This window comes from Lepisma saccharinum, chromosome 3 (genome assembly GCF_977018435.1).
Source record: "Lepisma saccharinum chromosome 3, izLepSacc3.1, whole genome shotgun sequence".
Classification (NCBI taxonomy): Eukaryota; Metazoa; Arthropoda; class Insecta; order Zygentoma; family Lepismatidae; genus Lepisma; species Lepisma saccharinum.
In genome coordinates, this window is record NC_139231.1 from 20,209,809 (window position 1) to 20,236,588 (window position 26,780).

Sequence of the window (26,780 nt, forward strand, 5' to 3'; positions counted from 1 at the left end):
AGCGAAGTTTGCAGAATCCAAGCTTACACAAACACCAACAAAAACACGCATTAAGGCGTTAACTAATTATACTACAATGTCATTAGGCCCGATTGTTTCCAAATATCTAAACACTAGAAACGATAAGTCATTTGGGATAGTTGGTGGTAATGATGGTAAGAATTACATTGGTAATGCTGAAGTCACTTTTGACAACGATAATCTTATTATTAAAGGTACAAAATATAAAGCAAGTGAAGGACTAATGGCTTTGTTAACAATAAATGACATTCCAAATGATCTTGTAACACAAGAAGACGCCAAAAATTACGAAAACATATTATTTGAATCAGATGTAATTTATCAGAATAACGATCCTAATACTAAACATAGTAAATCAAGTAGACAAAGAAATATATTACATTTATTAAACCCATATGGGATATGAGAATGAAAAAATCCAGTAGCGGAAGTGGATTGCGCAAATACACAGGCTTGCCTAAAGAATATGTTTGGATGAATGATGTTAGAAAACTAGTAGACAGACTGCTTGTTATAATGGGAGAAGAAGAGGCAGGTAACGATAACTTTTATAACGAGAAAGCCAGCATTATGAAAATGTTTTGCGATACGCTAACTAATTTCATTTTACAGAATCCTAAAAATATAGGCCACTTAATAAAAATAATCAGCATACTACCTCCTCGATTTTGGGATAAACAAGGAGCAGGGTTCGTTAACAATCTACTTAGTATGAAAGGAATGCCTGAGCTACATTTACCCGGATACAATTTTTTGGGGCCGTATACGAAGCTGGATGAAAGATTGGCTCGGGGTGACAAAGGAATAAATCCATTAGACGAAGCAGCTAAAGAACACGATATTGCTTATAGAGATAACCAAGATTTAGAAAGTCGACATAAGGCTGACAAAGAATTGGAACATAAAGCATTAGGTAGATTGTTTAGCAAAGATGCCTCAATTGGTGAAAAATTGACCTCTTTAGGAACCGCTGTTGTAATGAACAGAAAAGTTGCTTGGGGGTGGGGAATGCCAATGTAATATAATAAAATCATTTTTGATTTTTCTACATTCTGATAGTAATTTTTATTATTATTGAATAATTTCAATACGCAATTTTTTGCATAATATAAATGATGACAGATTTGCTGATCACAGAAAAATTTCTTAAAAATATAAAAAATGGTAGTGGTATTAAAATACAAAAAGGTGGTACTATTTTCACATTGCCTCTACTACTATATAGTGTTTCAGAATTACGAAAACTTTTAGGTCCAACCAAAATAGGGAGTGGTGGTATTACATTATCATCATACATGAAAGCAGTTAATAACCTTAAAAAACTAAAAGTTGGTAGCAGAATAAAAATTCACAAAGGCGGCTTCATATTTACTCTTGCCACATTGTTTGCTGCACTTGCTGCTGCTGGGTCATTGGCAGGAGGAGCTGCTGCTATTACAAGTGCTGTTCATAATAAACAGAAAAATGATGCAGAGTTAGAGGAAACAAAAAAACATAATTTAGCAATGGAAACAAAAATAAAGCGCAAATATAAACGTAAAACAACTATAACAAAAAACTTGATAGGATTACGCCTCTAAGTAACTATGATATCATAAAATTGTGTAGTGGTATTAAAGGCTTCAGAGGCGTTTACATGATAGATGAATTACCGAGTAAACCTAACAATTATGAATGTGGTGGTGTTAATCTTGATGTGTCTAAAAATATAGGTACTCACTGGATATGTTATATTAAAGTTCGTGATGAAAGTTTTGTATTTGATTCATTTGGGGGCGTTCCTCCTAAAAAATTAGTAATCTATCTTAATAACAACAACAACAACAACAATAACAATATGAAATATAATAACGATAGAGTACAAGGTTTTGATGAAGTTACGTGTGGTCATTTGTGTGTTACATTTTTAAAAATGTATGATGGAGGTTACAAGATTAAAAATATTTTATCATTATTAAATGCCAATAGACATATTTGGAAAAACTATTACAAACCTTAAATTTAAGAAAAAAATAATCTTACTAAATGGCCTATGTATTCAAATTGTCTGAACGAAACTCCATCTTACAAAAAACCTTGAGTCATTCTATCACTAATGACAATTTAAAAGTAGCACTGATTGTTTTTTATACTACATATCTCACTCCTAATATAACAAAACACAATAATACATTATTCTATGAAGAAAATAATGTTACAAACGAATTGGTTATTCCACCTGGTCAATATAGTATAACCGCACTTGAAGAATACATAAACTCACAACCGCCATTCAGTTCAAAAAATATATCAATAAAAGGCAATGATGTTACTAACCGAGTTGAGATAAAATCACCATTCAAATTGAATCTTAACAATGCTGGCGGTGAAGTACTTGGATTCGATATAGAACTGGAGCCTAATAAAGATTATATTGGAAGTAAGATTCCAAAATTTCATCCATTCGATACAATCAATATTCATTGTAATTTAGCAAAGGGAATGATGTTAAAACATGATGATTACTTGCAGAAGCGAGCTTACAGACATAAAAATACAGATATCATTGCATCATTTAAAACTAACGCAGAGTTTAAAGAATCTATTATTTACGAACCAACATATCCACTATTTTTTCCACTTCAACATATGGAATTTGATTATATAGAAGTGTCAGTTTTAGATGAAAATGATGAAGCAATTAATTTTGGAGATAGTCTCGTCACTGTAATTTTAAAAGTTTGCGAATAGCATTAGATTTTTAGAAAAATTATAAATTTTATTTATTATAAATGGAAAATAATATCATCAAGTATTGTTTTCAAGAATATCCGCCAACACAAGAGACTAAAGGTGACTTAAATTCACCGAATAAAGATGTTATTTATGAAATAGACTCAGGTGATGGGTTTATACATCCTTGGAATGCTGACGTATACATGGAATACAAATCACTTGTTAGAGAGGATGACACACAATACAGCGATAACGATAAAGTTAGGATAGTTGACAATTTCTTCTGTCATCTTTGGTCTCAAATATTAATTGAAAAATGTGAGTATCTTGTTGACAGAATTGATTATCCAGGTATTACTTCTACAGCTTTAGGAACATGCTTTCTTTCTCAAGCAGAAGCAAGAACATATAAAATGTCTGGATTTGAAACAGATGGGCAACTTAAAAATGCAAACAGAACAAAAGAGGTATTATTCAAACTAAGGCTTCTTGGTGGGTTCTTTAGTGGATTTCAGGATGTATTATATAAAGGAGGGTTGAAAATTACGTTTAAAAGAAATAACAATGATGATATGGCTGTCCATGTGTGGGAAGATGGAAAACCTGGAAAAATAGTGATTCAAAGTATGGTTATCAGAATGCCTGTAGTAAAATATGACCCATTAGTTGATATAAAGTTAAAAAATGATCTAATCAAGCAAGATTTTCCTATCAGCTTTATGAAAAGTAAAACGGTTAGAAAGTCTATAAATGGAAAGTATTCAGATATAGATTTAACAAATTCTTTTACAGCTGGTATATCTGACACGCCAGAGTGGGTTATAATCGTATTTCAAACAGATAGAAATAATACTAACCAGAAAAATTATTCGGCATATTTTGACCACTGTAAATTAAAATCTGCTTACCTAGAAAACGGAAGAGACGAAATATTTTCTTCATCTCTAAAGAATTTAGACATTTCAAAAGGAAAATTTTTAAAAATGTATCATGCGTACACAGAGATTAGAAGACTTGATGGTGTAAATGATGACTCATATTACACATTTGAAGAATTCATCGAAAAAAGACCCATGTATGTTATAGACTCAACTAAACGAATGAAAGTTGTAGATAAACAAAAGACTAGTTTACATCTCGTTCTTGATTTCGAAGAGGATGTGGCTGATAAAACTCTGTGCTATATCATAATGTTGAGCTACAACGTTTTATCGTATGACATCAAAAATCAACGGATCACTGAAAAAATTTAGATGGGTGGAGGAATATTAAATAGATAAATGGAAATACCAGATAATATCCCAAGAGAAAAATTGATTCAATTATTAGAATCATTAATAAGATCAAAGATCAAAGCGATAAGCTATAAACCAATATGAGATGATGTTAAAGAAGAAAAAGAAGAGGTATAAAGCTCTAAAATATTTCTATTATTGTTTAATCACTCTATCGATAGCTTTATCAGAATGTAGAAAAATCAAAGATGATTTTATCACCTGCAACAGGATTTGTAAATGTTTTAATACCACTAACCACATATACAATTATTAGTACTAGTTTTACAACCATTTCAGCAGTTGCTTCTGGCATGGCTGTCCCAGCCGTTATCACTGGATTAAGCACTAAATTTAATTTGAATAAAAAAAAACAGATTATCAGAATATAATTCAGCTGATCAAGAATGTTAAAAATGAGTTAGAAATCCTATTAACTCTTAATGGGGATATGAATGATGAATATATTAAAAATCTTGTTGAGAAAATTAAAGATAAATTGTTTAAAATCGGATCACACATTTGAGATTTTTAAAAACTGATACTCCCATTAAATTCTACGGAAAATTTTATTAAAAATAGCATTTTGAATTTTTCAAATATCTTAATTGGTAAGCGAGAAAATAACAAAAATTGGTTTTTGCCCCTGGAAGTTATGCAACCCGTATTGCCCCTGTAAGTTATGCAACCCGCAATACATGGGTGGGCTACCCAAATCTGAAGTCAGATTGCCGAAATATCTAATAGGAACCAAGATAATGCATTTCTTATTTCTGGCCGCTGTGCATTATATATACACAACATTTTTTGAATTTGGCGCCGTACCCCTTAGAATTAGACCGCCTGCTCGACATATTATGCAATATATGTATCGTAGCAAATCTTCGTCGCCTTGACGGCAATATTTTACCTTATAGTGACATCTAGTAGAGAATTGTGGAACTTGTTAGATGTACATACACACGTGGAACTATAAGAGACCAATTTATAACATAATATTCTTGCCTGACTCTGTGGCTCAGGGAGTTAAGGCAACAGTCTAGTTAGCTTGGTTCAACCGATAACGTAGGTTCGAACCCGGCTGAGGAAGAACAAATTTATACACCCGGCCGGGTATAAATGTACTTCCACGTGACTGTTAATGCAACTGAGTATTGGTGGGGAGTGGGAGATGTGGGGTATATGTATGCTCTCTCAAGTTAGCTAGTCTACACTTAGAGTTGACGCAATAAATTAGGGGCCCCTAACAGGATGTAGAAAATTGGAAAAAAATAATAAGAAAAAACCTGGGTGTCCATCTGGGGGGAAAATAATAAAAACCAGCGCTGGTCCTCTCAGATGGACATCCAGGTTTCTCCAAACACGGAGTTTTGCTTCCGTAAATAACAGCCCTGGTAAAAATTCATTGCATAACTCCATATCTCAACTAAAATTCACCACATAATCATAGATAAAAATCATTGCATAACTCCATATCTCAACTAAAGTTCACCACATAATCATACCATAGAGAAATTGAACCTCTGGCATGGACGTAAAGTCCCGTAAGTTAATCAAGTAATGAGTAAATGAAGGTCACTGGCGAGAGATTAAGTTCTCCCTAAACCTGTGTGCGCACAGCTGAAACCTCTGGCGTGGGCGTAAAGTCTCGTAAGTTAATCAGCTTTCAAAAAACCTAACTAAGGGAGTTAGTCTCTGGTGAGGTTTCCTCATAAGAGGTTTTTTAGTGGTCTTAAAATAAATTGATGCAAGAACTTGTTGACGATAAATTTAAAATTATATATAAAGGTAAAAAAGAACTCTTTGATAAGCAAACAAAGCATGACATTGAATTTGTTAAACCATGATGATTATTGTATCAAAGCGGAATCAGATAATATAGAATAATAAACAACGCCATCGGTTTCCTCCAAAAATAATAATTCTCTAGAAAATGACAAAAATATAGCAGAATTTTTACCTTGTTTTTTTTAATACTTTTTGCCCTGATTTTGGGTTTTTACTTTACGTTTATTGGCGCCTGCTCTAGAAAATGACAAAAATGTAGCAGAATTTTTATTTTATTTTTTTAATATTTTTATTTTTATTTTGCATATTTCTCTTTATATTTTTGGTGAATTTTATCTTATATAAAGCATATTTTGAAAAATATCCTCTTCAGCCAGAATTTTTAGCTTGTTTTTTTTTTAATTTTTGTCCTGATTTTGGATATTTCTCTTTATGTTTTTGGTTATTTTTTGTACTGCTCTAGAAAGTGACAAAATATAACAAAATTTTTATTTTATTTTTTAATACTTTTTACCTTGATTTTGAATATTTCTCTTTATGTTTTTGGTGATTTTTTAAATATATAAAACATATTTTGAAAAATGTCCACAAGTACCCCCCTTAGTAGTCTTAGGAAATTGCTGACACTTAAAAAAATCAATAAATTGGAGATTTGTGACACCACTTTACTGCTAAGGAAAAAAATGGAGCTGTATGTTGATCTGACTCCAGATAGAGCTCTTCCGAGGAGATTAGTTAAACAAAAGTAAAACTGCATTTTTGGAGTTACGCTCTTCTGGTTATGACCCAATGAAATTTTCTATGAATTCAGTAAGAAATGTGAGGTAAATCCCTGCCTTTGATATGCTTGTAACGTTCAGCCACATAGTTAAGCTCTGGCTGAAACCATTTTGAACTTTACATGAATGAAGGAATTAGTCATGTTTAAAATTAATAATAATAACATTGGGAAACAATATTTTTCTCGTTTTCTTTTGTATAAGATTTTTCAACTGTTTCTGAATATTTTTCAATACTGATTCCCTATTAAGTTTCTCATTTCTTTCCTTGCAAATCTTACTTCTTTCCTTGCAAATATTGGCGGCCTCATGTACATTTCTATTAATGGTTTTATTTTCCCTTCTAATAACCTCTCTTCTTAATTTTGTGTTGATTTTCTATGATAATCTTGGATAATCCATTTGTAGGTAGTGCTTCACTAATGTCTTTATCATGTTCTTTCCACCTCACCTTCATACTTCTTCCCATTTGCCCAACATATTCCTTATCACAGACACACCTAATCCTATATACTCCATTCTCTTCTTCATCCTTAACTCTTTCCATTCCTGCCGTTTTGTATTCAGTGAAGTTTTTTTTGATGTTACATGGGGCCCTCATTCCACACTTAGTATTATATTCTTTTACTACTTTAGGTTTTTCTGAAACACCTTTAAAATATGGGATGCCCCTGTATTTATATTTCCTTTGGTAATACAAAGGTAAATTCAAATTGTATAAGCTCTTCTTCGTATCCTTCTCATTTCATTGTTGAAGAGTAGCTTTAGGACAAGTGAAACGTGAAGTTAAATACTTCAGGAGATATGTCGATGACATTGATAATTGGGGAGGGAAAAAGTTTAGATAGGATGTTTGAAATTCTGGGGGAACAGGAAGAACGTATTAAGTTCACTAAGAAGGCAATGAAAAATGGTGAAATTAACTTTTTGGACCTCAAGATTGTTAAAACTGAAGAGGGAGTTAGGAGGTTTTTTTCTCCATAAAGCACCAGCTGGGTATATGTAGAGTGCATCACACACATCTTTGCCGTTGCGCACATACCAATTTTCGTTTTGTCTCCCTCTCTCTTAACATTACGTGTTCTAGGCTGCTCGCCAACCTTCGCCATTGTTGCCATATTGTCATTCCATTCCTGGACACACTCGCACAAACAACATTGAAAACAATTGAATAGCTCTCCAGCTCGCGGTTCACACCGTTCGGCAGGGACGGTAATGTGGCAATATAGCATGACGAAGTGGTTGCTTCGTTTATGCAGTGCATGTTCATTGGCTAGCTAGTAACTAGTGTTGCCAACTAAAAATGAAGCACTATTTCTGTCACTGAAGCAGTTAAAGTAACTGTGAGTTTTGTTGGATTCGAAAATTGTCAAAATTATTGGGAGAGCTCTGATCACTGTAATAAATGAATGAATGACTCGCTCCCTCCCTTTTTTTAAAATAAAAATTACGTCTTCGTATAGCAGTTTATACGCAGCTATTATATTCCTAATGCAAATTAAATGTAACATGAAAAACGTGTCTGCTCATTTGTTTTTTAGATAACAATTAACATTTTTATTTAAAAGTAGGCTATGTATTTACATTAAGAGGCCAACATAACAGTTTTATGCCGGCCTCGGTAGCCGAGTGTGTTGGGTGGTCGACTCAACTCGCTTTGATCTGGAGGTCTCTGGTTCGAGTCCCGGCGAGGGCGTGGGTGTGTTTTAATGTCCGCAACAGACTTTTAATTTTAAAGAAAGGACATGTGACGGGTGCAAAGAACCTTAGTGTTGACGTACCCGTAAAAATAGCAAATATTTACAATATTTAACAGTTTTATTTAATTATTTACATAAATGCTAACACAAATCGCAGGCAAATAGTTTTACTTTTTTGTTCTTGCTACAATATTTTACATTTTAAATTTAATTTTGCAATAATAAATAAACACACAGCACGCCGTGCTTTAGCAATAATGCCTTTGATCATAGCCGTTCCCGCTTTCGCAATACAGACTTTTCATAAGCTTTCCTTGCGTACTTTACTGCAAGCCAGTGTTTAATAAACTCGAAGACTTTAGAATTATTTTCTCCCTATTCTTTGGACTAGAGGAAGAGATTTCGAGGATAACTAAATATCGTACATATCAATATTGCCTGAAAGTTGTGTTTACGACCTCAAATTGTTCAGAATTCACTAAACAACATACTGGTATAATTGTCATATCACCTCGCTATTTTGAAACTCTTTTTAGTAAAAATGTTAACAATACTCATAATTATATACTTAGTATATAGTAATAAGTCATGTGTTTTGCTGTCTCCGTTCATAGCCCCCCCCCCCAAGTTGATGGTTTAGCAGTCTCAGCCCCCCAAATTTGATGGTCTAGAACATTTCAAATGTGTATTTAAAGTTAAGTTCATGTTGCACAATTCAGAGTAAACTTTACAAAAGAAGCAAAATAATACATTAGATCCTCTCTTAAGCAAAATTATTTGAGGGGCTCTGCCCCCACACCATTAACATTGGGGGGCTCGAGCCCCCCAAGCCCCATGGAGTCGGCGCCTATAATTAGTTCTCAAAGCAGTGGTAGTGTTGGTTGTGTATTATCTGTCCTTGCAGTTCCATACCAGTGTAGACTGGTTTTGGGAGTGAACAGTTCGAACGCCACCAGTGGATTAATGCAATGGAAAATAATAAAGTGTTTATTTTGTTTGAAATCACTCAAATAAGGAATCACTATGAATAAGTCTTCTTTGCAGCATTTTTGGTAATTTTACGTATGTGTTAGTTCATATTTTGCAAATTTTTATTTCATATGTATGTAGCTACATACAATGCCACTTGTTAGTACATATTAATAATCCTAGTCCTGGTATAATGCATGACGTTTAAAACTCAACGTTAGATAGACCTAAATTCTCTAATTTATTTGTTGTACGTAACAGCCGTGCATCGGTGCACTCAAGTGGTTTTTCTATCTGCTCCATTTGGAACACTGCTTCTTGAGTTGTGTCGCGCATCGCACGGCAGAAATATCTGTGTTGGCTCTATATCAGGAAAGATTCCGAACACACGGAAAAAAATAATAATGTATTTTTGAATTTCTACATTAAGGTGAGTAGACTATGCAGTTGGAAGGAGGAACTGAAAAAAGAAGAAGAATGGATTATGAGGATAGGTAAGAAGAATGGATATAGAGAAAATGAAATGAAGGATACGAAGGAGAGCTTATAAAATTTGTAAAAGTGAAAAAGGGGGATTTTCAAGAAGGGAGGAAGATTTGAAAGGGAAGGTGGAGAAGATGAAGACCAAAGGATATATAAATACAGGGGCATCCCATATTTTAAAGGTGTTTCAGAAAAAATCGAAAAGTAGCAAAAGAATATCATATTAAAAGTGGAATGAGGGCCCCACATAACATCGAAAAACATTTCACGGAATACAAAAGGGCAGGAATGGAAAGAGTTAAGGATGAAGAAGAGAAGGAAGTATACAGGATTAGGTGTGTCTGTCTGTGATAAGGAATACTTTGGGCAAATGGGAAGAAGTATGAAGGTGAGGTGGAAGGAACATGATAAAGACATTAGTGAAGCAGTACCTAGAACTGGATTATCTGAGCATATCATAGAAAATTAACACGAAATTAAGAAAAGAGAGGTTATTAGAAGGGAAAATAAAACCATTAATAGAAACGTATATGAGGCTGTCAAGGAAAGGAATAAGAAACTTAATAGGGAAGATGGGAATTTAGATGGCATTTGGATTAGTATGTTTAAGAGATTGGAAAGAGGTAAAAAGAAAAAGAAAATAGGTTTTCAAGTCACACCAGAGGTCGTCCACGCAGCCCAGGAAATAGGAGATTTTGACCCGGAAATGACATAACTGAGAGGGAGGTGACCTACCTGGGAGGAAAATAATCTGTGGCAGGTTCCTGCATTCTATAAGGAAGAAACAGCTGTTGGCTGTGGGGGACTGGAATTTTATAGTTTTAACTGCTTTTATATGTTTTAGGGTTTTTTTAAAAGTAAGATTGTAAGGGATAAGGTCAATATATTTGGGCGAATACAGTTTTATCAAAAGTTGCTTTACCACTTGAACCTGCACCCTTTTCCTTGTTTGATACAACTTGACACGGCATGGTGGTGATTCGTGCCTAAGGAAAGCCTGAAGAAGGGGGTGGTAAAACTCCCGAAACGACGCATTTTTCGACGGATGATACTCACTGGTCGTAAGTAATTTAGGTTTTTATATATTTTTTATATTTTTATTAATATAAAAATATTTTAACATTTGCTAAAAGTGAGTAATTTGCACAATGCAAAATTTGAAGGTATCCAAGATGGCATCCAACTTTAAAATGTTGATTTTCATTTTGAATGTTTAATATGAAGATTCAAAATTAAAATGTTGAATTGCAAAAGAACTAGAGCTTACCCAAACTAGCTTAGAACAAGTGCTGGTAGCAATGCAACAAAAAGTTTCTTCCCTAGTGTAATAGAATGCTATGTGGTAAACAAAGACATAGTGAAGCCCAGACTTTCTCCGTACAGAGGTGGTGTTTAGGCACAGACTACAATGAAACTCCAATTTTACGTTCCTGATTTTACATTTTCCTGCATTATACGTTCAATCTTGATCGTTCCAACATAGCAAGATGTCATAAAATTTGCCTTGATTTTACATTTTCCCACATTTTGAGTTTTTTCAGTTTGATCCTCTGGAAATTGTAAAATCGAGGTTCTACTGAACCTAGGTATTTTGAATATTCAGAGATATAAGCTCAATACTAATATGGATAACATGAAATTATTTATTAGAATTAAAGTCCTTTTTTAATGCTGAAGTTCATTCAGCTTGTTGCTGCTCTTCCATTTAACCCACAAAATTTGTACCATCAAACAAACAAAAATACAATGCAGTGAAATCACAATTATGCATTTCACAATAGTACATTTTTCTAGTTAGTAAATTTTTTTCTGGCAGTCCCTGCCATTTCCTCGAAGGTTGTATACTATTATATTTCAGTTATATATTTAATAAGTTCAGTCCCAACAAGAAAAATACTTCAGTTACACGTTTTTAACAACTGCTTATTCAAAAGAATACTGCTCTCAGAGTTCAAGATTTCCATGAAGATAACATGTGCTACCATGCAAGTTTTCACGTCAGCTGTAACCAGGTGACTAAACTCTCAACTTAGAATTCTGTTTCGTCTGGTGCCACATCTCCCAGACAATACAAAGCAGAAGTTTCCACAGACTACTAACTGGTGGGATATTAAAGAAGTGCCTTTTTTCTTTCCTGTCCATCAAAGAGGTGTGATGAAGGGAAATTGTGGCCCTCTCCCTTCAATGCAAGACTGATGCAAAGCAAGGAAGAGGAAAAGGGGGGCAAATTTTATGACATGGCATGGTTTGGAAAATGTATAAAGTGGGAAACTAAAATTATGGCAAATATAAGATCCAGTTAAACTTAATTTTGACATGATCTTTCTTGAGAACCTGAATTATTGAATGTATTAAGAGATATCCTTGCTTGCAGTGCATTTACACTTATGGTTTAGAATGAGAGCAATACATAATGCAATGCATTCTGTATTTTCCCAAAATTTTTGATAAAACATAAGAAATATGTATGGTGCATGTTGCACACACATTAATTCCAACAGCTAACATGAAAACACATGTGCTTTTCACTATGTGTCTGCATTTATCTACCAGTCTGGAAAGCCAGGGAATTGTCTTTTTTTGGAAAGGTCATGGAAATGACAGGGAAATTTACTGTGTCTGGAAAGAGTCAATATTTTTTTTAAAATTGTGCACTAAAAGTAGGTTTTCGGACAAAGAGAAAAGGACCAGCAAGCAATTTAAAATTTGTTGTTGACAAACTATGCTTCAGTTTGATATACTGTACAGTAGTTACAATAAATATTGTAGAAATTACCACTTTCTTGTTGCAATTTTTGGTGGGTGTTTGATGGATAGTTATTAGGATTAATACATATGTTACTAAATTTTACTGTAATTCTACATTTTTATGCAATAATTTAAGATTGTAAAAAGAAATCTTTGTTATCAGTCAATTCAAGTACAGTGAAACCTCTATTTTATGTTTTTCAGGGGACCAAGGTCAAGGAACTTTATATGCGGATTGTTTCGGCTATCACTTGCATTTCAAAGAGACAAAAGAAAGGAATGAAAAAATGAATTGATCTTCTTTGTTCAGTATATAGGAGTGAATTGTGGTGGTGGAGGGGGTGGGGTCGATGTTGTTGGGCTCAGGCTTGAGAAAGGAGGGTGGAGGTGGAACGTTGACTATCAAGAAGGAAGAAATCCAAAAATATAAGTGGTAACTAGGTTTACAAAACCTTACGTAAAACTTAATTGGCTTATCAGATCTCATCAAAGTATTAATTATAAACTTTATTATTATCACATGTAAAACACAGCTCGCCAGCGGCACCAATTAGAGGGTGGGCACTTTTTGCCACTTTTACCCCCAGACTATGCTAAACCTTATCTAAAAAGGGAAATACAAGTCTGCCCCAAGGAGTAATAAGACAATTTTTTTAGGGCCAGTCAGAAGGTCCAAGGGGGTTTAGTGGGGGATGTCAGGTATGCAGTCTGAACCAACTCGGTTGTCTGCAAGCCCACCCAGCATTCGGATCACCATCAAAGTGAGAAGCTGTTTCAGTGTCGCATCACAGTCTAAAATACAGCACGATAAAAATTTGTCAAAGTCTGTAAATCCGCTACTGACACGCTTGAAATATTAAGACAAGCCTACTGAGACCCGACTTGGCCGAAAGCACATGTGTGCAGTTGGCACAAGGTGTTCAAAGAAGGAAGAGAAGATGCGGAGGACAAAGAACATTCAGGGTGCCCAGAACTGATGACAATGTGACTCAAGTAGAGTCTGTTTTGGACTCTGACCAACATTTGAGTGTAAGGTTAATCGTAGATAAAGTGGAACTGCCGAATTCGATTGTGTGTCAAAATCTTCCGAAATGATATGTTTGCATTTGAGATCGCAGACACCTGGTTTCATGATAAAGTGCCATCACGCTCCTCATTGCAAGTGAGGAAATTTCTGTCAAGAAAAATGTGGCAGCACTCCCTTTCCCCTGCAAATGGATAGAAATTGGTCTTTATGCTTTTCTTAGCTTCGCCCCCCCTCCCCCCAAATATCTGAAGAAATCTGCTCCTATGGCTGGTATCATCTGACCATAGACATTACAAACTACAGCTACACAAGACCAAAAAGTGGTATCATTATCTGGGCCTGGAAGAGTACAATTTTATCCTAGGGTGAGCTCACACATTTACCAGTGAATGGTTAATACGATATTGATTAATATGAAGTACTCTTTAATCCAAAGTTCTTTCCATTCCCCAGCTGATAAGATAGATTTTTAAATGTATTTCAGTATGGATAAATTGAAATAAAGATTATTTTTAATATGAACTAGTTTATAAGGGAAAATGTAAAACCGCGGAACATAATATTGGGGTTTCACTGTAATTCCACTGTGAAGTAAAGTGTAACACTAACACACCCATCCCGTATTTGTGTTTTGTGTTTCTTACCAAGAATATTTTTTTCTGTAGCTGCAAGTGATGATTCCAGTGAAAAGGCAAAAGAACTGACAAATGCTGTTGAAGAGCTGAGACGTGCCTACCGCAATACCGCTGAAAATTGCAGTAAATTGGAGTCAAATTTAAGGGAGTCCGAAATGAATCATGAGAAGGCGATGGAAGAAAAGGCAACATCTATTGCCCATTTAAAGGAAGAGTTGGAATATGCCAACAAACTTTTGGAAAGTACCAAAAGAGGTAATTTTTTGAAAAAATATTTTTCTTACTTCTCAAAGTTCTGCAATTTTACATTATTTCAGTTAAAGTATTAATTTCACACATGTAAGGAAAAATTTGGTCTGTTTTTGAAACAATGAAATTATAACCTCAACTGTTGAGGTTAATGTTCTTAAAGGTTCACATAAACATTGTTGGGTAGTGCAAAATAATACGGTAAATGAAACTATTAAAGTGGTTTTTATTCTTGCAGTGATGTTTTTCGTGGTTCCCTAAAACTTTTTCAAGCTTGCATTTCCAGGATATGGTCGTGCATGCGTGCGCATAAACATGTGTATGTACATACATATGTGCGTGTGTGTGTGTGTGTGTATAAAGCTAGTCTAATTATTATATTTAATTTATGAATTTTATGTTTTGAATTTCACAGTCTTAAGAGTGTCAATGATTGTACCACAGAAATTGTTCTACATGGTGGCCCAGAAGTCCTGCACCTAGGCATGTGATGATAATTGTGAAATGTTTGTGATTTCTTCTTGCAAGTGAACCATGTTGATTACTGAAAAGCAGGTAGAAGTCACTCTGATGAAGGCTACTCTCACATGGACGTCACAGTGGACATCAATCGATGGCAACCGAATCGAGAGCCAGTAGCATACACCACTGTTGGCAGGTTTGCTGCAGAAATTCAAAACCACAGGTAATGTGGTGGATATGCCTGGAGCAAGATGACAAAGTACATCAGCGTTGGTGGAGGAAGCTATTTCTGGAGAAGGTGTATTCGAGCCCAAAGAAATCAACCCATCTTGAAAAAGCACACTTATACGTTACAATTACGGCACCATATGACAGATGATGCTGACCATCGACTTGAAATGTGCAAGGTCATGTTCTCTAATGAGGTTATTTTCATCTGAAGGGTGAGGTAAACTGGTAGAATGTACACTACTGGTGTGACCAGTAGCATGGTATCACTGACAACAAGCAACAAGGTGCCGATCCCATCATGGTGTGGTCTGTTTAAAGACCGCATCGTGGGCTCCTACTTTTTAGAAGAGAGACTCACCAGCAAAAAATACCTGGATATGTTGGGAGACTCCTTACTTCCCGACTTGGACTTAATTGGGTGACATCCACAGTATTTCTTGCAAGACGGGGCACTGCCCCTTTGTGGGACACAGGTATGTCAGTGGCTGCATGAGAACCTCTGTCAATGAATTGGACATAGCGAATCCTTGGAATGAGCTCCCCGATCCCCAGATTTGATTCCAATGCATTTTGGAGTGTGGGCTACCTAAAAGCAAAGGTGTTGTGTGTGTTAATCAGGGACAAACAGCATCTGTGTGGGGGAATTGCTTCTGTGTGCTGCGCAGTACTTGGTGACCCCCACATCATGCGAGGGATGAGTGACTGCCTAAAATTGTGTTTTGACAATGGTGGCCAACACGTTGAACAAATGCATTTTGCAGTGTGGGCTACCTAAAAACAAAGGTGTTGTGTGTGATAATCAGGGACAAACAGCATCTGTGTGGGGGAATTGCTTCTGTGTGCTGTGCAGTACTTGGTGACCCCCACATCATGCAAGGGATGAGTGACTGCCTAAAATTGTGTTTTGACAATGGTGGCCAACACGTTGAACAAATATTGTGATCCAACCTATAGTGTTGAGCTTTTGGGCCACCCTGTAGTCCAAAGAACATGTTTGCATCCTGTATGAAGCATTCATGAAATTTGGTGCATGGAGGGAGGATGCAGTAGTAAAGATCTCTCATGTGTGGATATTTGCTTCGTACTTGAAATAACTTTAGGATTGGTCTGATTTTTGTATTCATCCTAGCAGCATCTAATATTCTAATATTCATTCTAAAATTGGATGTCCACGTATCGAACTGATCCATACGTTAATTATCACTTTGTATTTCTGGACAAACTTGGCTGCATATTATATTGTTATATTTTAAAATAATGTTATTGTCTCTAGCGAGAGGTCATATTTTCCATTTTGACTTGACACTTCTTAATAATTTGTGACCTAGATGACTGAGAGCTGTTTTTTTATAGCTATCAAGTTGAAATTGGCGAACAGCATTAAAGTTTGATTATATATTTTGCCAAACAACAGGGAACTGGTTAAATATCAATTAGCTCGTGGGATTTATTTCATCTTTCAAATTACAGAATGTCTTTCAAGTTTTGTAGAATTTTATTGAAAAGTTACATCGCATTGGTACCTATTTGTGCTGTCTTACATTAACTTGTAAAACACTATTGTTCGATGAAATAACGGATAAACTTCGGATATACAATGATACATTGGTTTTTGGAAAGAGGAATTCATCAGAATGTGGCTGAATGGATTACGAAAGAGGCAAGAGAGCAGAACACGGGCAGCCCACAAAACGGTAGGAGGGAAAATAACAAAATGTAGCTGTTGCACAATATGGTTGATGATCATCAGCATGCTTGGTGTGACACTTGATCCAATTTGGTTTTTAATTTCAAAATGGTAATTTTCTTGAGTGTTAATACTGTGAGTGAAGAGTGGCTTCAATTTAATAACCACAAAGTGAGAAATATGCATTTTTGTGAGTTGGCAAACTTGTTCTCTACCAGCCTTCCAATCTTCGCCTCAAAAATTTATCCTATAATAATTCTTTACAGTCTCTTTCAATTTATTCATATCAAGGAAGAGTTCCATCTTTGTGAAATGTAATTAGTAGGGAACGGAACTTTAGGTAAATAAATGTTTTTTTCTGCGATAAGATAGAGACCCTCGTTTTTGCCAAAATTCTGATCATAGCCTTATATGTCAACACAGCAAATTTTATTTGACATAAAAACACATATTTTCCAGTTTTCCGTATGTAAATATATATTTTGCGAATTTTCATTTTAATGACTTCAGCTACCTCGAAATCCTCCAAGGAAAAATGTTTATTCGCCCCACTCCTTTCATATCGAGAGTGCTAGGTTTGTTTTGTCTTTGAGCACGCTCGCTGGCAGACATCTGGTGCCTTGCCTATGATCCTATTGGGGGAAAATATTATTTTGCCAACCATGTGCTAAATCTATCTGAGCTGACCAACGTTCGCTAATTAGGCAGCATTTAGATAGCAACAAGCATGTTGTTGCTTCTTCATGTTTAAGCAGCAGACAGGCACTTATCGGGCAACAAACTCCATCTACTTCTGAAGAACCGTCAAAATTGTCCAATTTTTCAATGGACTTCTGCAGAGCTTTTGTGTCCGCTTTTGTGTCTGTTCAAATTAAAGAACCCTGATTTACGAAACTTTCTCGCGAAATATACGAACTTCGAACTGCCTGACGAATGAACGTTGCGAGAAACATATCTGCACAGGTGTTACGAGCAAACCTTACAACATATTCACTCACAATGTGCGCATCAAAATATTTGGGTACGTAATGACGAAACTACAGACTCCACCGGTAGAAAAGTGGGAAATGTGATTGTGGGAGTGCTAAATAATGACGAAACTGTCTAAACGAAAAATTATTTGCTAGTGTGTAGAGAGCTAGCTGGGGCTAGCTGATAGCAAGGCTTTTTAACGAAGCAATGCAGTTATTATGGCCGGAAGGAATAAAATTTGACAATGTTCTTCTCCTCGTGACAGATGCTGCAACTTACATGAAAGTAGCTGCAGTAGGCCTTGCTGTTAGCTACTCCAAAATGGTGCACGTTACATGTGTGGCTCATGTGTTGCATAGAATATGTGAAAAAATAAAGAGCTCTTTATCCCAAATGTCAATAAACTGATTACAAATGGGAAGAAAGTTTTTATCAAGTCGCCTAGAAGAATAGACATTTTTAAACAAAAATGTCCTGAGGTTCCCCTTACCCCTACACCCGGTAGTTATGCGATGGGGCACTTAATTGGATGCAGCTGTATATTATACCCAGAACTTTGAAAAATTTGTATCTGTTGTAAATTATCTCGACAAAGAAGAAATATAGAAATTCTGCAAGAACTGTTGAAGGACCCCTCCATAACCTTTTGAGTCCCAAGGCCATTTTCACAAGTAAGCCTCACGGTCCCGAGATGATTTGATCAAAATGCAGAGTTTCAATTAAATGAGTGTAGATCGGAGACTAATTGCCCTAGAGATATGAAAGATATACCGTTGTACGCAGAATGAATCAGATTCAGACGATATATAATTTATGCACATTCGGCATACATATGGAGGGGGAAAGGGGTGATATCCCCTCAAAAATACTTTTCTTAAAAAAAAGGCTCCCCCCCGAAAAAAATGTCAAAATGCACAAAATGCAAAATTTATGCAAATTTGGCGTATATATGGAGGGGGAAGGGAGAAAACCCCCAAAAATTATTTTAAAAAATTGTTGAAATGTTTGAAATTTATATTTTCCCTTGAAAAGAGACGCAAAAGAGAAGTCCCTTTTCCTGCCTTTTCACCTCCATTTTCATGAAGAAAAAAAAAGGTGCAAGAAACATTTCTGTTAAATACATGTGTTAGGAACAATATAAAAAAAAATTGAAATTCTAGCCAAAAATAGAAAAGTTATAACGTAAAAACTACGACCTTGTCACAGCGTCTTGATCGAGACGCTTGGGACCGTGAGGGTTACTTTTAGGTATCTCGATCGAGACGCTTGGGATCCAAAAGATTAAAAGTCGAATTGACATACATCTCAACAAACCTGTCCTTTCTCTTTAATTCCATACGAAAGCTTGAATCGTCCGCAAACACATTGGGAGCTTCCGTGGGTGAAGTCCGTATAGTAGAAACAAAACTTAAAGAACTCACCAAATCTAACACACAAGTGCTAATGTCTAAATGTACAGAATATTTTGGGAAAAACCAAGGTTTTCAAACTTTGTGCTAAATTACACATGTTTTGGAAGGTGAGGAAGAGGAAGCTGTGGAAAACTTCAACATTAGTGACATTTCATGCTTCAAATATGCAGGAATTGTTTCTTGTGACGTGGAGCGATCTATCTCACAATATAAGATGCTTTTTAGAGATAATCGTCACAGATTTACAATGGAGAATTTAGAAAAACTATGGTGATCCACTGCAACTCTTCCAAAAAATAGCTTGCTAAGAGGTAAGCATTTAGAAACTGATTTCAGGTGTTTAAAATGCATGGAATATTTTGTTTTTGTTACCAAATATTTATTATTTTTGTCACATATTTTCCTGTTTTTATCACACATTTTCAACATTTATGACGCACAAAAAAATAAATATTTCTGAGTTTTTTTAGCACATAAAGTTCCGTTCCCTAGTAATTACCATATAAAAAGTTGTAAATAATTTAACCAGTACACCCCCTGTACAGTGAGTGATAGCCGACCCCTGTGGCAGAATAGTTAGCACATCATGCTATGACACCAGGAAAGCCTGGCGTGGACCTGGATGTTTGGTAGTGTCTCTTCATCATATCATCATTTCGCAAATTAGCTAAAAGTGGCACAAAAGGTGAAGTAAAATAAAGCAAATCTATCAATCAATATTTTTTCCATGCTTTTTGTAAGCATATTCACCAATGGGTGTACTCCAAAATATTTTCAGCCAGTTTAACCTTTTGCCGCCCAAGGCCTTTTTCACATGTAAACCTCTCTGTCCCGAGCCGATTTTGAGCAAAATGCAGAGTTTCAATTAAATGAGTGTAGATCGGAGGCTAATTGCCCTAGAGCGATGAGTGATATACCGTTGTACGTGGAATGAACCAGAGATTCAGACTATATGAAATTTTTGCAAATTCGGCATATATGTGGTGGGGGGGGGGAGGGGGCTAACTCTCAAAATTCCAAAATTTCGAAAAAAAAAAAAATTGTTCCCCCACCCTCCCCTCAAGCAAAAAGTACATGACAGTGTCGACATGCACATGGAAATGATCGCTAACATGTAAGGAACAAAAATATTTGCATTATTATCATATGACCAATGTAACTTGAGTTGTACCCCCAAAAGGAATGGTCGGCACGCCACTGATTCAAGCTTCAAAATGCAGCGGTACCTTGAAATGACTTTAGCTCAGAGACTATTTGCCCTGGAGATATGAACGATATACCGTTGTACGCAGAATGAATCACAGATTCAGAAGATATATAATTTATGCACATTTGGCGTATATATTTAGGGGGAAAGGGGGGAAATCCTCTGAAAATACTTTTTGAAAAAAATGGGGTTTCTCCCCCCCCCCCGAAAAAAAATGTCAAAATGCAAAATTTATGCAAATTTGGCGTATATATGGAGGGGGAAGGGAGAAAGCCCCCAAAAATTATGTCCTTGCACTGCACTTGGGCACAAAAGGACACCTACGCACAACATTCACGGATGAAAAGCTACAACGTAGTGAAAAATGGGCGCCAATTCTTGCAGCTGCTTGAAATTCTATTTTTAGACAATGCTGGGTAACCCCTGTTGCCACTTGTGGACACTTGTGCTAAAAAAACAAAGGTTTCCTTCAGCACGCTTCGAAATTCCATTCTCACAACGCAGATTCAACAACCAGTCTTCCCCCTCCCCTTCCCCCAGCCCTGCTTGCGCCCTCACGGAAAACTTTCATTTTGACATCGGATACTGATAAACAAGCTTCCTTCGAATGCACTTAGCAGGAGGGAGTGAGAAGCATTGCTTTAGAACAACAAAGCCGGTCTTCCTTTGTCGGCAAAAATTTGACGTTGAAAAGAGCTGCAAAAGAGAAGTACCTTTTCCCGCCTTTTCCCCTCCATTTTCATGAAGATAAAAAAATATGCAAAGAACAATTTCTGTTAAATACATGTGTTAGGAACAATATAAAAAAATAAAATCGAAATTCTAGCCAAAAATAGAAAAGTTATAACGTAAAAACTACCACCTTGACACAGCGTCTCGATCGAGATGCTTGGGACAGTGAGGGTTACTTTTGGGTATCTCGTTCGAGATGATTGGGCGGCAAAAGGTTAAAGACAAAACTTGCACGTGTAAAGTAATTTTTTAGCCAAAACACAAATTTCAAGTTTTTGTGTAACTCACTGTAATTAGTGTTTTTTTTTGTTCACAGGCAATAGTAACAGTGCTCATGGTACATATCTTCTTTTAATGATTGCACTGAAGAACAAATTTGAAAATATTGTGTGGTTCACTGTAACATCTATTTTTTTACATTTGCAGATAATGAGTTTACGACTCATGCCTACCATTATTAGTTTGCCAAAAGGACTAATTTTGATATATTATTAACTTATTTTTTATTCAAGGAGATAGTAATAGCAGTCCTGATACTCAAGGAGATAGTAATAGCAGTACTTATGTGCAATATGCACCGTTAACTGTTTCAATTTTTTACACATGGCTATTGTTAGTAGTCCCAGAATGACGAATTTCGAGATTTTCTGTAATCCTTTTCTTTTCCACTAGCAGAAGAAGCTAGTATATGCCTTAGTAGTTTTGAACAATGACGCATTTCAAGTGGTTTTTGTGCAGCTGACTATAAACATTATCTTTTGCATTGGCAGATAAAGTTAATAATAATTACAGAGCATGCCTACTATCAGTAGTTTACCAAAATGAACAATTTCGAGTTTTGCAGAGCTCACTATAATTAGACTTTTGCACTAAGAGTGACACCTAATGTCACTTATGGTTTATATTTACAATAACAGGTACGCAGAATGATGAATTCTGAGTTTTTGCACAGCTATGTCCAATTCACTATGTACATCACACTAAGCATCAAACTCTGGGACCCCTTGATTACAAGGCGACGATGATACCACAAAATCATTGGGGTCGCAACTCCCAGATACCAAATTGTACAACTCTCGTAATTCTATAGCCTAGTTCAACTTCTCAAACCAAATAGATATCTTCAGGTGTTATTCCTCTTTTATCACCAACATGCAAGAAGTTCAACATGAGTAAATTTAATTATGGAGAAACTAGTACTCACTTTATCCGTGAAACTGTTTTTCTTCTTCTTTCTATTAATTTCAGTGGCTGCTGTCACTATCCTTGTTGGAACTTGCTCGGATAAAGTGAGTACTAGTTTCTCCGTATTTATATACTACCGCGTGTGTCTTTTCCCAATTATGAATGAGTAATGTTATTGTATAACATCTGAATTTATCTTGGTACTGTTTTGTCTTGTTTGATTTTTTGTTTGTTTTGTTTCAAATCTAGTCTACTGTTGGACTGTTGTTTCTTTGCAGTTTTAAATGGCTTCTGCTGAACAGCAAATTTCAAGCTCAGCTAATAGCTGTTTCACTGGGAATGCCCTTTTGCGTATGGTATCCCAGACCTTTTTCCTATCCTGTATATCTAAAGTCCAGATACAGATTCGAAACCTGCAATTTTGCCATTTTTTATGAACATTATACATGTAAGCTATGAATGTACTTTGTGTTTGTGCCTACTTGTCAAAATCTGTGTTTGGTTTGTGTCTTGAATTTAATGCCTATTATTGTTGTTAGATATATCACAAGGGGCACTAGAAAATATATCACCATCTGCAGCAGCTGCAAGCAAACTGTTAAAATCAGGCATGACCTTGACTCAGATGTACAGCCAGTATGCACAGATGTCTGAGGAACTGCTACTGGAGAAGCAAGAAAATCAACGCATTAATATGTACCTAAATACAATCATGAAGGTAAGTCCAAAAAAGCAAAATTTTGGTATAAAAACAGTCAATTTTGGGTTCAAAAGCAGTAAATAAAATGAAATTTCCCTGTTATAGCGGTGAAAAAGCGGTACATAAAATGACATGTTGGTTTTAAAAATGTGAATATAATCCCAAATTTGATTTAAAAACTGCACTATTACACAAAATAAACATATCCCTTCTAAAGTAAACTCCACGAAAACTGTCCAGTCAAGGTCACGTCATCCACATACAGTGTTGCCAATAAGCAACAATTTCAACTTTCAATAATAATTCCAAAAAAAATATTAGAAAATTGTACTTAACGTAAAGAACATTATGAGGTATTTTTTACACTGAAATACTTTCTTGGCAATTTAGAAAAAAATAAAAACATGTTTCCGTGAAATTCATGAGGAAATTATTATTTTTTACTTCAAACTAAAAAATAATGGAAGCAGTGACACAAGAGGGTTGGAAAAAAATAGTGAAGCATTCTTAAGGTTCATAGATGCCTACAGTATATATTTCATACACAAAATGTATAAGCATGTGCAGTAAAAATGTAAAATGTTCCAAGATTCGCAAACATTTTTGGGTTATGTAATGTGAAATATCGTCACTAGCTAACTCTCATTCTATTTGATCACGTAAAAACTTTCAGCGAGAAAGTTTGTAATGAAACATTGAAATTAATTTTAAGAGCAAATACAGCATCTTTAGAGTGACATGTCAACTGTATTTTATGTTTTATTTGAACGGATTTTGCCACGCATCGATCTTGCGCTGTTCTGAGCGCTGCCTGTGACGTGTGCCCGGCTACTAGAGGTACATATTTTTGGTAAATAAAAAAGCAAAATTTCGTTACAAAAACAAAGTTGATTTCGGGTTCAAAAGCGGTAAATAAAATAAAATTTCGGTGTTATAGGGTAAAGGTAGTCAGGAGCATGGTGCTTATCACATCACCCCTGCCTTCCGCCGATCAAGAAAATGTGGGACTTTAACTCCACACCTCCTATATGCCTTCAAGGCTTGGTGCTAAGCACAGGGAAGCACTTTACTTTTACTTCCTCAATAATCTGTTCCAACATATCAAACTGTCACGAAAATACGTAGACCGTAGACCATGTGACCTACAATTTAAAATAATACAGGGTGTCCATAAAGTCTCTTTCCAACTTCAAGCTTTTATTCCAAACACATATGAAGAGAAAATTAAATGAAATTTGTCACATATAGTAGCAGTATATATTGAAGTTTTTTTCCATAATTTAATAAACCTCAATATGGGCACCATGGTTTCACGAAGGACGTCAAGGCGAAAATCGATTTCACACCATATCCCCTCCAACATAGCCTCGTCAATGGTGGCAATTGCATTAGTGATCCTTTGCTTGAGGTCATTAATGTTCCGTACCTTTGTTCGGTACACAGTGTCTTTAACGTAGCCCCATAGAAAGAAATCTAGGGGCGTTATATCTGGTGAACGAGGTGGCCAGGGAATAGGACCATCCCGTCCAATCCAACTACCGGGAAATGTTTGGTCCAGGAAGTCACGAACATTTAATCCTCAATGTGGTGGCGCACCATCTTGTTGGGAAAAAAACGATTGGTTGAAGGTCAGCCAGCCATTTGTGGTGTCACATATTCAGTCAAAAGGTCAAGGTAAACATTTGCATGGACCAATGATTCGATTGAACATCAGTCCACACATTTACTTTTGGACTGTCTTGTATTGTACGTGTTCAGTTTACAGGAAACATGAAATGTTGCCTCATCAGTAAAACACACTCGGTTGAGGAACATTGCATCCTCCGATATTCGATTCAGCATGTCCACTGCAAGAGTTTTGCATTTCGGTTTATCATTGGGCTCGATGGTATGCAACAGTTGCACTTTATAGGCATACAATCGCAGGTTGTGGTGAAGGACCTTGTGTACTGTTGATCGTGGTATCTGTAACTGTCTGGCAGCAGTGTGAATGGATTTCTTTGGAGAATTAACAAAGGTTTGTCTTACACGTTCGATGTCTTCCTCTGATACTCGATTTCTTCCACTTCCTGCTTTATCCAAAATTGTACCGGTCTCCATGAATTTCCTGTGCCATTCACGAATTGGTGGACGTGCTGGTGGTTTTTTCCCATACCTAGTCCTGAAGTTTCGCTGAGTCTGAGTGTCAGATGTTGTTTCAATGAACCACGCCACACATTGTGCTTTTTCTTGCGGAGTAGCCATTTTTCTTTCGAGGACCTCTCTTTCTTCACAATGTTACCTGAAATACACAAATTGACTATTAGTACAAACTTTAATAGTAAACGAGTACAATAAAAAAAAATCACTCAAATATCTCATCATTTGCATTTGTAGTGAATTTTTGAAGTTGTAAAGGGATTTTATGGACACCCGGTAGTTTAAAAGTACAATGGAAGTATTAAGTTTTGGTATATTTGGCAGAAAAATGTTCTAAAACAAAAACTCGAATTTTGGGAAAAATAACACTAACAAGTCAAAAATAAAAGATAATGCCATTTTTTGGAGCCATAATGTATCAGTATCTGTCACTTGAGATTGATTGATTTAAATTTTTTGGGTGCGTCACCAGTTATGGTCATTATGCACCCTTCAGTATATGCGAGGAACATTCCATTATCTAAAACCCTTACCTTAAAATTAAAAACGTAGTATGGAAAATGACTTTCCCAAAATAACTTCCCAGATATCAACTCTCAAGAAGAGCCGTAAGCCACGTGACTTACAATTTGAAACAGTAGTTTAAAAACACCATGAAGGTATAATGTCAGATATTCGCAGAAAATGCACTAAAATGAAAATGTGAATATTGGGAAAAATAACACCAAATAGTAAGAAATCAAAAGAATCACCAATGTGAAAAAAAACAACCACGGCGCCAGAAACCAGTGAAGGCAGGGGGGGAGGGAGGGAGGGAGAGAGAGAGAGAGAGAGAGAGAGAGAGAGAGAGAGAGAGAGAGAGAGAGAGAGAGAGAGAGAGAGAGAGAGAGAGAGAGAGAGAGAGAGAGAGAGAGAGAGAGAGAGAGAGAGAGAGAGAGAGAGAGAGAGAGAGAGAGAGAGAGAGAGAGAGAGAGAGAGAGAGGAAAATTGTTATAACTCTGACACTATGGGAGCAATCTACTTCGGATAACTTTTGTACAATTCAAAATGCCGAACCGAGGAAGGGGGTTTTGGGGGGGGGGGGGCGACACCTGAATTTCAATGGAAATAAACATAATAATCTGGAGTTTGCCCCTTCTTCTCCCACTATTTTGGAGAGGAGCCGCAAACTTTAGTATTCTTTTCAAAGAATTGATATTTCTCAAGAGAATGAAACATGTTTCATGTTCTTGGGTGCCATACAAGTTGAATAATAAGCCAAAATGTGATTGTTTTTACGAAAAATAGGTAATTTTCATTTTTGGAGGAAAATTGTATAACTCTGGCACTATGGGAGCAATCTACTTGGGATAACTTTTGTTTTTCAGCTAAAACATCAGCGCATGCAACCGTGTACAATTCAGAAGGCCGAACTGAGGAAGGGTGGTTTGGGGGCACGACCACCGAATTTCAATGAAAAAAACAACAAAAATCTGGAGTTTGCCCCCTCTTCTCCTGCTATTTTGGGGAGAAGGCGCAAGTCTTAGTATTCTCTTCAAAGAATGGACGTTTCCAAAGAGATTGAAACATGTTGCATGTTCCTGGTGCCATACAAGTTGAATAATGAGCCAAAATGTAAAAACTCAGTTCGGAAATGTGGCATGGATATGTTGCGGAGAGGGGGGG

The 26,780-nt window shown here is 36.0% G+C and overlaps 1 protein-coding gene across 1 annotated transcript in view; it reads left to right on the forward strand.

Moving 5' to 3' along the window:
* Window positions 1–26,780, forward strand: part of Mgtor (nuclear basket protein megator) — a 362,060-nt gene that overhangs the window by 70,139 nt on the left and 265,141 nt on the right. Inside the window, exons 6-7 of the mRNA XM_083118344.1 lie at window positions 14,170–14,394; window positions 22,816–22,994. Of these exons, the coding sequence (XP_082974470.1) occupies window positions 14,170–14,394; window positions 22,816–22,994 (404 nt within the window). The remainder of the gene's footprint in view (window positions 1–14,169; window positions 14,395–22,815; window positions 22,995–26,780) is intronic.